General features: G+C 46.1%; 1 protein-coding gene across 1 annotated transcript; it reads left to right on the forward strand.

Annotated features, from left to right (window-relative positions):
• Positions 1-4,578: 4,578 nt before the first annotated feature.
• LOC4324165 (anthocyanidin 5,3-O-glucosyltransferase) lies at positions 4,579-7,425 on the forward strand. The gene has a single exon (XM_026020796.2). It carries the CDS (start codon positions 5,722-5,724, stop codon positions 7,159-7,161), a length of 1,440 nt encoding a protein of 479 aa, XP_025876581.1. The 5' UTR covers positions 4,579-5,721; the 3' UTR covers positions 7,162-7,425.
• The last annotated feature ends 5,634 nt before the right edge of the window (positions 7,426-13,059 follow it).

Below are 13,059 nucleotides of genomic sequence, written 5' to 3' on the forward strand. Positions count from 1 at the left end.
AAATTCCCCTCAATTGAACATCCTAGCAAGAGTGTGCTGCAAAGGGCGTTCTTAGCTCCACATGCATGCAAGATGGCATTCGTGAACTGTCGTCCTGTTCTCTGCATTGATGGGACATTCTTGACAGGAAAGTATCGGGGCCAGATACTAACAGCAATAGGGGTAGATGGGAACAATCAGGTATTGCCCTTGGCATTTGCTTTTGTTGAGAGTGAGAATACCGACAGCTGGTACTGGTTCCTGAAATTGGTTAAAACAAAAGTTGTTGGTATGAGGCCAAATGTGTGCCTGATACATGATAGGCACGCTGGCATTCTGCGAGCGATAGAAGAGTTGCAGTTTGGGAGTATGGAACGAGGATACCCCGGTGTTTGGGAAGATGTACAGAGTAGGTGGTGCATGCGTCATATGGGAGCTAATTTCTTCAAGCAATTCAAGAACAAGGAGCTCATGAACATGTTCAAGAGGCTGTGCAATCAGAACCAGGAGAAAAAATTCAATGAGCTTTGGAAGAGATTAGATGAGTTGACAGCCAAATGCAGTGATCAGCGTGCAGCGGCTCCATCGACCGCCGTTGCTGACCCTCCTCAAGCTCTTGGACCTCTCCCAACGGATAGTCCAACATTGGTTAGAAGAACTGGATTGGAGATTCGGAAATTTTCTCAGTGGATTCTGCATGAACCAAAAGAGAAATGGGCCAAGGCGTATGACACAGGTGGTGCTAGATATGGAATAATGACAACAAATTTGGCAGAAGTTTACAACTGGGTGATGCGCGGTGTCCGTGAACTGCCACTAGTTGGCATAGTGGAGTTCATTTTACATGGGACATGCAGGTATTTTAGGGATTGGTTCCAGGCAGTTCTTCCCTCTATGCCGAACAACAGCATTTTGTTTGGAGCTTTCATGCAGAAAAAGCTAGAGGAGTTGCGTAAAAAGGCCATGAAACATCGAGCTATAGTGCAAGGTACTCAACAGCACAGGTTTGAGATACTATCTCAAGATAAGGCAGGCAGGGGTATCTACCGCAAGAGAGTGAAGCAGGAGTGTGTTCTCAAAGCCGACGGCACATGTCATTGCTCTTGTGCAAAGCCGAAGCTGCTCCACAGGCCATGCAGCCATGTCATTGCTGCCGCAGCGGAGTGTGGCATACCAGATTGTAACATCCCGGCCTAGGGCTTAATAGGATTAATAGAATATTCATATCAACAAGTTGCAACTTCTTTTCCGGAAGCCAATCTCCAAAGAACTCCAGGGTTAAGCGTGCTTGGCCTGGAGCAATTTGGGATGGGTGACCGACCGGGAAATTCTTCCCGGGTGCACATGAGTGAGGACAAAGTGTGCAGAAAAGACATGTGTTGGTCTGTGAGGGCAGTCCCGGCCTGGGTGAAGGCGGGACGTTACACAGATGCAGTATATGTGTGGGCCCGGCCTGGGGGAAGGCGGGATGTTATGTGTCACAGTACTTCAGTAAGCAAGCAATATATCATACATGGAGCGGCGAGATTTATGGGTTCGGCATAGCTGGGGAGTTCACAGAGACTAACGATGAAGTACTCAATATTCCTGACCCATCGAAGCTCCGAGGCAAGGCTGGAAGGAGGAGGACTCGTCGCATCCGCAACGATATGGACGAGTCGGAGGCTGGCAGGGTGAAGCGTTGCAGCAAATGCGATGAACATGGGCACACCTACAAGCATTGTCCTAAAGACAAGGAGAAACCAAGTGCGGCGGAGGCAGGACTATCAGGATCAGCAGCAGATGGAGCTCGCCCTACGGGTGAAGGCACTACCTCCACTCGACCACGTCCTAGGCGTCGTCGTGCCACGTCTGGCTACGTGGTGTAGTTCTTATGTTCTATGTCGGCATGTGGATTTGCTTGTAATTTGTTTCGAACTTATTGATGTGTTTATGTTTCGTCGTGTAATGTCAGACTTCGGCATGTCATGTCTTTAGGTCTCGTGATGTAACGTCGGACTAAGGCGCCTAACGTCTTTAGGTATGCTGATGTATGTCGGACTTCGACACGTAATGTTATGTTATATTATTGAACTCTACATATATGTTAAATTGCACGTCATCGTTATGTACCATTAGTAACGTTTGCTATATTTAAATAGCCTGTACTCTTGTTGTACATAATTAATCTCATGATTTTCTCCTTGTACATAATTCTCCTTGTTTAAGTCCATATAATGTTTCTATGACCCAGACTGCGATAGGCCTATATAAATTATCCGAGTACTAATACGTCGAATAAGGTACAAAATAATACCTCACTTAACATATGAAATTGCGCAACAACCAACTTCAATACATTTTTATAACAATATTAACAAGTTTTACCAATAAATACTTCTTTATTTATTATTAACATAACATAGAAAAATCTTTTGGCCGTACTTTTTTCATCTGGGTCCCTTGCCGCCCTCTATTGGGGTGGCAAGGGACCCAGATGAAAAAGTACGGTCGCAAGCTCTTTATGGGCGGCCAAAATTGCAATTAGCCCCTTGCCGCCCTCTGTATGGGCGGCAAGGGCCTAATCGCAATTTTGGCCGACGGCGGCAGACGGCGCGGTCGACCCACCGTCTGCCACGTCAGCTTGCCGCCCACCATTAGGGCGGCAGGGGCTATTTCTGTAATTTTTTTTGGTCGATAGATTATTTCTGTAAATATTAAAAAAAAATCTAAAAACGAAAAAAATTCTCTGGCAGCTGACATGCAAAACTGATAAGGCCTTTCTTCCAAGGAACAAGTTCACTTTAGATCTCTCAACTTGACACAGTCTGAATTTTATCCCTAAACAGAAATATCATATATATAACACGTTTATCAACTTTTAAACCCAGTGCAAACTTGATCTCAAGGCGGTTTGGATAACAGTTTCGGCTAACATGGCTATTTTTTTACCGAATCCTCGTCCCGTGTAGCGTTGATGTGGCACTTACAATCATAAAAATGGTGGGACCCACATGTCAATGATTATCCGATTAAAATAAAAAAGTACAATGGGTCCCATCTTATTTTTGTTTTCTTTCCTTCTATTTTTTCCTTTTATTTTCTCCTTTCTTGCTTCTTCTCCTCATTCTCTTCAACTCTTCTCCGATTCCCCTTTCTCGCTAATGTGTTCGGGGAGAATGCCAGCGTGGCAAGGCGGCCGGTCGCAATGGCGGTGGGGAGCGTTAGAGAGGTGGCACGAGAAGGGATCATTGGGGGCCGCCGTGGCTAAGCGTGGTGGTGCCCTGGTCGGGATAGTGGGGATGCTGGCGGCGAGCAGGACCGATGGGCGGTGACGTGATGGTGGGTGGATGGGCAGAGCGAGGAGGTTGTCTCCAAGGCTAGCAATTGGCAGCTCGGGAGGAGAAGGACGCCACACGACGATAGCCCGTCGTGCACCTCCTATTCCTCCTCGCCGTTGTGCCCCAACCTCCTCGTCTCGTCCTCCTTCCTCTACCACCACCTCTCCTGCCTAGCGCCTCGCTTCACTACACCCTACCCTCGCTGCTGTGTCAGCAGCACCTCTGGGGCTGCAGGGCGCCTCCGCCTCAAAGTGGGCCCCACTGTGATTTTTTTTATTTTTAACTATAACTAGACACTCACTGACATGTGGGTCCCACCATTTTTTAGATTGCAAGTGCCACGTGGGATGAAGATCCAGTCAAACCAACCATGTAGATGTCACGCCAGCCGAAACCATCATCCAAACCGCATTGGAATTAAGTTTGCATTGGTTTAAGGAGTTGAAGGGCGCGCTATATCTGGTATTTCGGTTCACGGATAAATTTTAGAGCCAAGAGAGATTGATTTTAAGCAGATCTGCAGACTTTCCCTAGCGTCAATTTGTAGATGGAAGGACAAATATAGATGGATGATTAATATGCCAGACTAAATTTCAGTCATTGAATGATGAAAAGAAAGCACCAAAATGCTAAATTCAATCGTGAACATCAAATTCACACCGTCGTGTTAATACTTCTTTTCTATCTCTACCAGTTAAATTTGAGTATGCATGTTCAATAAAATATACATTGCTCTATCCCCCTATCTTTTCTATAAAAAAATATGATTTTATAGTTTTTGTTATTGTCCTCTATAAAATGAGAAGATATCCTCTCGAACAGAAATCCCTCTGCATGTTTGCTACTCGCTTCGTCCCACACGAAGATTTCATTTTTCAGTTTTTATAGAATATTTAACTCTTTGTCTTATTTAATAATTTTCTATGATTAATATTTTGTTATTATTAGATGATAAATATAAATAGCATTTTATATTTTTTTTAAGTAAGATAGGCGATAGGACACAAATATTTAAAAAAAACCTTCGTGGGACGGAGGAAGTACGATGTTGCCAGCCTGCCAGGACCAAATGCGAGTCCTTTGGAGTCTTCCAGCAATCCATTCCAGGCACGCCATTCAAGTAGCAATGTCTGTCCCATTCCATCAAGTCACCAGCTACATGGCATTTTGGCCTCAACTCTCCAACTAGCCAGATTACATACGTCGAGGGGAAAAGGAGGTGGGGCCCATGGCTCAACCAGATTCGCGTTTGGCTCCGAGTACCTCGTCAGTGGAAAACAGCTTTTTCACAGAGAAATCAGAGAATCACATCCACACCCATGGCGAAAGCAGGACAGAGAGAGAAGGGGGAGGGACTCGTCGGCGCAGGCGAGGAGGGCAGCGCGGCGACGACCACGCCGGCGGTGACGAAGCCATGACCACGGCCATCCTTGCGCCGCGCCCCGACGAGCCGTCGCCACGTGGACGAGGCGGCGGCGGCGGCGCGCGAGGAAGACGCGGACGAGGCGGCGGGGACACGCGAGAGGAGACGTGGCCAAGCCCGCCGTCGCCGACTGTTCATGTCAGCGCGGCTGACGCTGCTTGAGCCGGATCTGGCTGCCCGGCCGCCGCTGCTTGAGCCGCCGTTGCTTGAGCTCGAGGTCGATCCGTGGAAGGTGGATGGCCGCGGTGGAGACCGGATCTGGCTACCCAGCCGACGCTGCTTGAGCCGCCACTCCGCCCGAGTCCGGTCGGCGGCGACCTCCGCGAGGACGACCGTGCTCCCACCCGTCGTCCTCGAGGAAGACGAGGTCAGGTGGCGACCTCCACGACCTCTGCCGCCCGAGCTCCATGTCTACCGCCACCGGAGCTCCGGCCATGTCCGTCGTCAGAGAGGGGCGCCGGTTGGTGTGGCCGTGTGGGGGTGGATTTGGAAAGGGTAAAAGGAGTGAGAGAAAAGGTAAAGGGAGTGCGAGAGAGGAGGGATGGAAAAAGTGTTTGGTGGTGGGACCCATTAGTAGTAACTGCACTGTGGGATGAGTTGATTTGTAGGAGCTTCATCCCACGTGGCACTCCAGGCTGAGCAAAAATTCGAGACGCACTGTCAATAGCCTTAGCGTCGTTGGAAAGGCTCCCGTGAGCTGGTTCGTTCGTTCCGTATGTGGTCATTCGTTCCGTATGTGGTGTCGAGTCGTTTGAGTCCAACAGGCTCCCGTAGCCAAACATGCATTGATACTCGCACATACGTAGCCAGTCGTCAGTTCGTAACCAACACCACGTTTATGTCGCTCGGGGATAAGATCGCGCCTTCCATCCTCAAGATCTCGATTGGCAGTTTGGCACTCGAATCTCCGCCACACCACATCCCGGCCGCGCCCCCGGCCTCGCGGGCGTGTCACCCGGAGACTGAGCGCGCGGCGCCGCGTTGGAGTCACGCCACGCCATGGAGAGAACCGTGGTGCTGTATCCCGGCCTCGGCGTCGGCCACCTGGTGCCGATGGTTGAGCTGGCCAAGGTGTTCCTCCGCCACGGCCTCGCGGTCACCGTGGCAGCCGTCAAGCCGCCACTCGACTCTCCCGATTTCTCCGCCGCTGTCGCGCGCTTCGCGGAGTGCAACCCCGCCATCAACTTCCACGTGCTGCCGCCGCCGCCGCCACCGCCCGCGCCCGTGGGCTCCGGCTCCGACGGCAAGTCCGCGTCCCCGATCGTCGGTATGCTCGGGTTCCTCAACGCCATGAACGCGCCGCTCCGCGACTTCCTCTGCTCGCTGCCCTCCGTGGACGCGCTCATCGTCGACATGTTCTGCACGGACGCTCTCGACGTCGCCTCCGAGCTCAGGTTACCGGTCTACGTTTTCTTCACCTCGGCCGCCAGCGACCTCGCCGTCTTCCTCCACCTAACCAGCATGCGAGATAGCATCAACACAAGCTTCGGGGAGCTCGGTGACTCCATGATCCACATCCCGGGCTGTCCTCCGTTCAAAGCTTCAGAGTTACCATCAGATATTCTCAGTGACAACGAAGCATCCAGGCTTATCTTACTGATGTTCCGTCGGCATCCAGAGTCGAGAGGAATTCTTGTCAATACATTCGAGTCGCTGGAGACGCGCGCGTTGCGCGCTCTGGAGGACGGGCTCTGCGTCCCCGGCCGTGCCACGCCGACGGTCTACTCCATCGGGCCAATCGTCTCGGGTGGCGGTGGCAGCGACAAGGATCACGACTGCCTCCGGTGGCTGGACGCGCAGCCGGACAACAGCGTGGTGTTCCTCTCGTTCGGGAGCTTGGGAAGGTTCTGCAAGAAGCAGCTCGAGGAGATCGCCATTGGCCTGCAGAAGTCGGAGAAGAGGTTCCTCTGGGTCGTGCGGAGCCCGCGCATCGACGAAAAGAACGTGTTCGAGCCGCTGGCGGAGCCAGACCTCGACGCGCTCCTGCCGGCCGGGTTCATGGAGGCGACAAGGGGGAGAGGGCTCGTGGTGAAGCTATGGGCGCCGCAGGTGGAGGTGCTCCGCCACAGGGCGACCGGCGCGTTCGTGACGCATTGCGGGTGGAACTCGACGCTTGAGGGGATCACGGCGGGGCTGCCGCTGCTGTGCTGGCCGCTGTACGCGGAGCAGAGGCTGAACAAGGTGTTCGTCGTGGAGGAGATGAAGCTTGGCGTGGAGATGAGGGGCTACGACGAGGAGGTGGTGGTGGCGGAGGAGGTGGAGGCGAAGGTCAGGTGGGTGATGGAGTCCGAGGGCGGCCAGGCGCTCAGGCAGCGCGCGGCCGCGGTGAAGGATGCGGCGGCCCAGGCGATCAAGGAAGGGGGCTCGTCTCATGCCGCGTTTTTCAAGTTCCTCGAGGACCTGCCGCTGCAGGTCTCCAGAGGCATGGTTAGTGCATGATTTCGAGCCATGGTAATTTGTCGGGCACTGTGTTTACCTGCGACTGTGAGCAACATAATTTGAGTACTGTATGGTTCTCTTAGGATTGGATAATGGATGTTCTTTCTGATAACACGAGATATCGGTGGGCACTGAGCATGGTCATCCATGTAAGAGTACACTGTTATCGGTGGACATTCGGCATAGTCATCCATGTAAGTGTGTGTACTGTGTAGTGTCTATTGTTTACTCTCTCCATTTCAAAATATAAATATTTTTAGCATAGTGATAAGTTAAACATTTTTAACTTTGATTATTAAGCATGCTCGCTCGCTCCATTCTTACGCTCGCTGGCTGGAGAAAAAAATAAAAAAAGATCAATCATATAAAATTGATATTACTAGATTTATCATTAAACAAGTGATATGTAACTCTTTTTATTTAAAACATCTTGTTTTTATAAAAATATATTGTTGGTCAAAGTAACATCTCGAAGATCATGGCAAACTCTAAAAATGTTTATATTTTGAGACGGAGGGAGTATGTTTAAACGAACTTAAAAGGCTAACGCGTGGATGTATGTGTGCCTGAGCGCGGATTGATTTTATCAGGTTCCTTTTCTTTTTTCCTTGGAGCACGAGCGGATCCATAAAAACATTATAGGACAGCTCATATGCTGCTTTCTCCTTCAGCCCCTCCCATTCTTCCTCTTTAGAGCATCTCAACAGACTACCCAAATCTGACTCTCTAAACACCTATATAGCCAACTCTCTAATTGATTTGAAGAGTCAAACTTGTAGGTTACTCCAACAGCATCTCTATCTACACTCTCTACTTGGAGTCTATGACAACAGGACCCACAAGTCAGACTTTACTCTTTCTCTCCCCCTCTCTCGGTGTTGTGCTCGGTGGATGGGAAGCCGGTGGCGGCGACAGCGACGTGCGGGGAGGAGGAGGAGGGGGCTCCCCATCGCCGGCGAGGAGTGGCCGCCTTCCTCACATCCGCCGCCGCCTCCCCCACCTCGGCCTCCTTCCTCCGGCAGCGACAGCGACGCGCGGGGAGGAGGAGGGGGCTCCCTATCGCCGACGAAGGAGGAGCGAGGAAGGCCAGTGAGAAGCGGCTGCCTTCCTCCCATCCGCCGCCGCCTCCCCCACCTCGGTGACAGCGACACGCAGGGAGGAGGAGGAGGGGGCTCCCCATCGCCGGCGAGGAGAGGCCGCCTTCCTCCCATCCGCCGCCGCCTCCCCTACCTCGGCCTCCTTCCTCCCATCCGCTGTCGCTTCCCCCACCTCGGCCTCGCGCGGCGCGATGGCTGGCACGGGCGGAGTTGGGGACGACGATGGAGAGGGAGCGACGTGTCCCACGGATGGGCGTGAGAGAGGAGAGAGATGGTGGGGCCCATGTTTGGCTAGTCTGTTTGGATAGCCAAATTTGGCTAGTTGGGAGAGGAGTTTGGCCAGTCATTTAACTTGTCCATCCGAGTAAAAAGTCTGTTGGAGTGCTATTTTCTACTAAAGTTGCTAAAATTTAACTTAGAGAGTTAGATGGAGAGACTGTTGGAGATGATTTTACCTCATACTCTGTTTCCCCCTTCGGATCTCCTTCTATCAATAGTGATCTAGTGGGGCAGAGGGGACTTGAGTCCCCACAACGCCCATGTTGGATCTATCCCTGCTTGGCTACTTGGGAGGTGTTTTATCAGCACTTTCTATTTTAGCAATTTCCAAGTTAAATCGAAACCTGTTTGTGACTTTCATAGATTGGACACAAGGAAATTTCCTTTGTGGGGTTGATTTGCTACCTTTTTTCTAGCATGTGTTGGGTCTAAATCTAATTTAGGCTAAACATGTGGCCTAATTAAGTGTTTGTGTATTCTTTTCTTCTTTATTTAATTTAAACATTTATGTGTGTAAAGTTTCTATATGGAATGTTTATATGTATAGAATTTCTATGTCAAATATATGTATAAAGATTCTATACCAAATGTTTCTAGGTATAAGTTTCTATGTCGAAAATTTATATTTGTGAAGTTTTATATACCAGATATTTCTATGTATGTATAAGCGTGTTCCTATATATAAAGCTTTTACACATAAAGTTGTATACATTTTTAGGGCTCATATATTACTTTTACTGAGATCATGTGTGCTCGACTTCAAAATGTACACATCCAAAATAGGAAAGAAAATAGTCAAAAAAAAAAGAAAATGTTATGTGGATTCCCTACACACATTGGCATGCCAGAGAAAAAAGCATCTAAAAATTATCATATTGATCGGAGAAAATATCTAATCCATATTATAATTGTGTAAAGTGAACAAAAGAGCCTATATAGAAAAAAATATTATAAATGGCTAAATTTGGATTTAAAAATTAAACAATATAAAAGAAGATTGAAAGCAAGCACCGTGCACGCGCAGAATGCACAAATCAACGGAAACAAATCCTCTACAATACTATCCTTTCACTTTGAGTAGCTGACATGTGGAACCCACATCAAAGAATCTATATGTCAGGACTCACGTCAGAGAATAGTACCGAAGGGAGACTCATCCTAGATCAACATATGCAGCAATGGACGGACATCATTGCTTGGTTTCCCAAAGGCAGTCGTGAATCATTGTAGGGATGCAAGCAGGCCGACCCGCGAGTTTAAATAAATAATAATTTATGGGTTTTCGCGTCGTGGCCCGGCTTGCCGCATCTAAATATACAAGTGAATCGATCTATAAACCTATCTATAAATCAAATTCATAGTTAATCCGTTAGTCAAACCGGCGGGTTACGCACTATTTTTACCTATAAGCGGGTTCGCGGGTAAACCCACTTGCACCCCTAAATCATTGTTTGCAAATACATAATAAATAACTAATATTTAATGAAGAGTTCACTTGATTAATTGAAGTTAAGAAATAATAAAATAGAAAAACTAGCAATTGGTTTCTATATGAATTCCAAACCGAAATCTCTAAATCACTAAAATTTGAGTCTCCACCATGATGAGGAAGACAACAAGTAAATTTGCCATGCAAGTACAACGGTTTTTATTAGTGGTCTCTCTATTGCCATGCAAGTAAATTTGATGACATGGAAGAAAGAGAAAGGAGTATGTTTGTTATACATGACAACGGCTCAGAGTCGACTCTTAGCATTTATTAGAGCAGATTTTGTTGCATGGTGATGAAAGAAAGTAAAGAAGAGTAAGAAAAAGTATTTTGATACATTAATGATTAGAGACTATATTGTCTCTAACTGTTGTAGGATGCTAGTCTCTAGATAATGTAGAGCTCATATCTGACTCTACCTCTGTACATATCCTCATGGCAAGTGACCGGTGGCTGCGGCCATGAACATTTCCCCTCTCAAGATCCTGTTGGATGGACAATGTTCAAGAAATACTTTCTTCAAGCCATATTCAGTTAATCCTTAGAAGAGAGGATTAAAGAGGATTTATTCCACATATATTATGATGTGAAATTATTTTTCTTTAATCCCTTCAAACCAAACAAAGACTAAGCTTTTAAGCACGGTAAAAGCTCGGGAGTCGGGAGGGTAAAAGCTCGGGAGTCGGGAGTCGGCTGCGGTGAAGAAAAGTAGCAATGGTACTAACATGCGGATGAGAGAAGGGAAATAATTCTTCGTAGAAAAATCATAGAACAGATATGGAGGGGAAAGAGTGAGGAAAGATATATGGTGCAAATAAAGAACACGTGTATTGGTTCATAGATCCTCCTTTTTATCTTTCAGACTCAGTTTAAGTGGCTGCAATGTAAGCCCTCCCCCCCTGTGAATAGCCTCTTGAATCAGAGGAATGAATTCTATGAAATTATATGAAATTCCTATGGAATGCCTCTTTCTATGTAAGTTTTGGAGGAAATTTAATATGAGGTAGAACCTCATGTTAAGAATCCTTTGAGTCTTTATCTCTCCTCAAATTCCTTTGTTTTTTCTGTGGCTCAATTAAACGGTCATTCCTCCTATGTTTTTCCTGTGTTTTGTAATCCTTTGTTTTCCACTTGTATTCCTATCAGAATCCTATGTTTTTCCTATTCCTCCGTTTTTTTATTCCTGTGATTCAAAGGGGGCCTAAATCTTCTAATAAGGCTATGTTCGGGAACCCTCACTCCCCGACACGCAGAACGAAGCAACGTTTAACACGTGATTAATTGAGGTTTAGCTAATTTTTTTCAAAAATAGATTAATATGATTTTTTAAGCAACTTAAGTATAGAAACTTTTTGTAAAAAAAACGTGCCGTTTAGCAGTTTTAAAAAGCGTGCGTGCGGAAAACGAGAGAGAGGGGTTGGGAACTAGCACTCCCGAACGCAGCCTAAATGTGGAAATAGACAATTTTGTGAGCATGACCGAGTTTAGTTCCAAACTTTTTCTTCAAACTTCCAACTTTTCCATCACATCAAAACTTTCCTACACACACAAACTTCTAACTTTTCCGTCACATCGTTCCAATTTCAACCAAACTTCCATTTTTAGCGTGAACTAAACACACCTATGTCAATAAAAGCATAATCTTAAACCCCACGATTATACCCGCAGCAACACATGAACACACGGTAGGTTCGTCTAGTAAGGGAGCAAGCACATATAAATAATGGATACTCCATCTATTTTAGGTTATAAGATGTTTTGACTTTGATCAAAATCAAACTGCTTCAAGTTTGACTAAGTTTTTAGACAAATATAATAATAATATTTACTTTACCAAAATAGTTTTATTAAATTAATAATTAAATATATTTTTATAATAAATTTATCTTGGGTCGAAAATATTACTACCTCCGTTTCAGGTTATAAGACTTTCTAGTATTGCCCATATTCATATGGAGTAGATGTTAATGAATCTAGGCATCATTAACATCTACTCCTAGATTCATTAACATCTACTCCATATGAATATGGGCAATACTAGAAAGTTTTATAATATGAAACGAAGGAAGTACTATTTCTGTCTATAAATTTAGTTAAACTAAACATCTTATATCCTTAAATGGAGGGAGTACTATGTAGATTCTTTATTTGTTCCGAAATAAATTAATCTATTATAAGATATGACATATCTTTAACATGTATTATGAATCTGGATGGAATATTCAGATTTATAAATATATCATGTTTCATAATAGGTTAATTTATTTTAGGAACGAGGGAGTACGATTCTAGGTGTAGAAAATCTTACGCGTGTTTAGTTCCAAAATAATTCTTCAAACTTTCAACTTTTCCATCACACTAAAACTTTTCTAGAGACACAAATTTTCAACTTTTCTGTCATATCGTTTCAATTTCAACAAAACTTCCAATTTTGGTGTGAACTAAACACAGCCTTAGATAAATGAGGACATTGGCACCACGGTCTGGTTTAGTTACCAACTTTTTCTTCAAACTTCTAACTTTTCCATCACATCAAAACTTTCCTAAACATACAAACTTCTAACTTTTCCGTCACATCGTTCCAATTTCAGGCCGTGTTTAGTTCTAAACTTTTTCTTCAAACTTCCAATTTTTCCATCACATCAAAACTTTCCTACACATATAAACTTCCAACTTTTCCGTCACATCGACACACATAAACTTCCAACTTTTCCGTCACATCGTTCCAATTTTAAACAAACTTCTAATTTTAACGTGAACTAAATATACCCTCAATTAAACTTCTAATAATAGCGTGAACTAAACACACCCCCACGTTAAAGCAGCAATAAGAGCCGGGTAGCAGTAAATGTCCGACAGAGGCATCAGCCGGACAAGATAAATACTCCGACAGAGTACTAAACTCCTACAGTACGCATTCCCACCGCACCGCCATTCGATCTGCCACTCGTTGTCACAAGTGTGGTCTTCTTCCACAAGGTATCACAATCTAATCAAGCTTCATCCGAGGCAGATCTCCACACGTATCTCCGC

The sequence above is a fragment of the Oryza sativa genome, chromosome 1, assembly GCF_034140825.1.
Source record: "Oryza sativa Japonica Group chromosome 1, ASM3414082v1".
Classification (NCBI taxonomy): Eukaryota; Viridiplantae; Streptophyta; class Magnoliopsida; order Poales; family Poaceae; genus Oryza; species Oryza sativa.

Excerpts from the sequence above, each read along its gene's own strand:
- LOC4324165 (XM_026020796.2), top strand. The coding sequence starts at position 5,722 with ATGGAGAGAACCGTGGTGCTGTATCCCGGCCTCGGCGTCGGCCACCTG.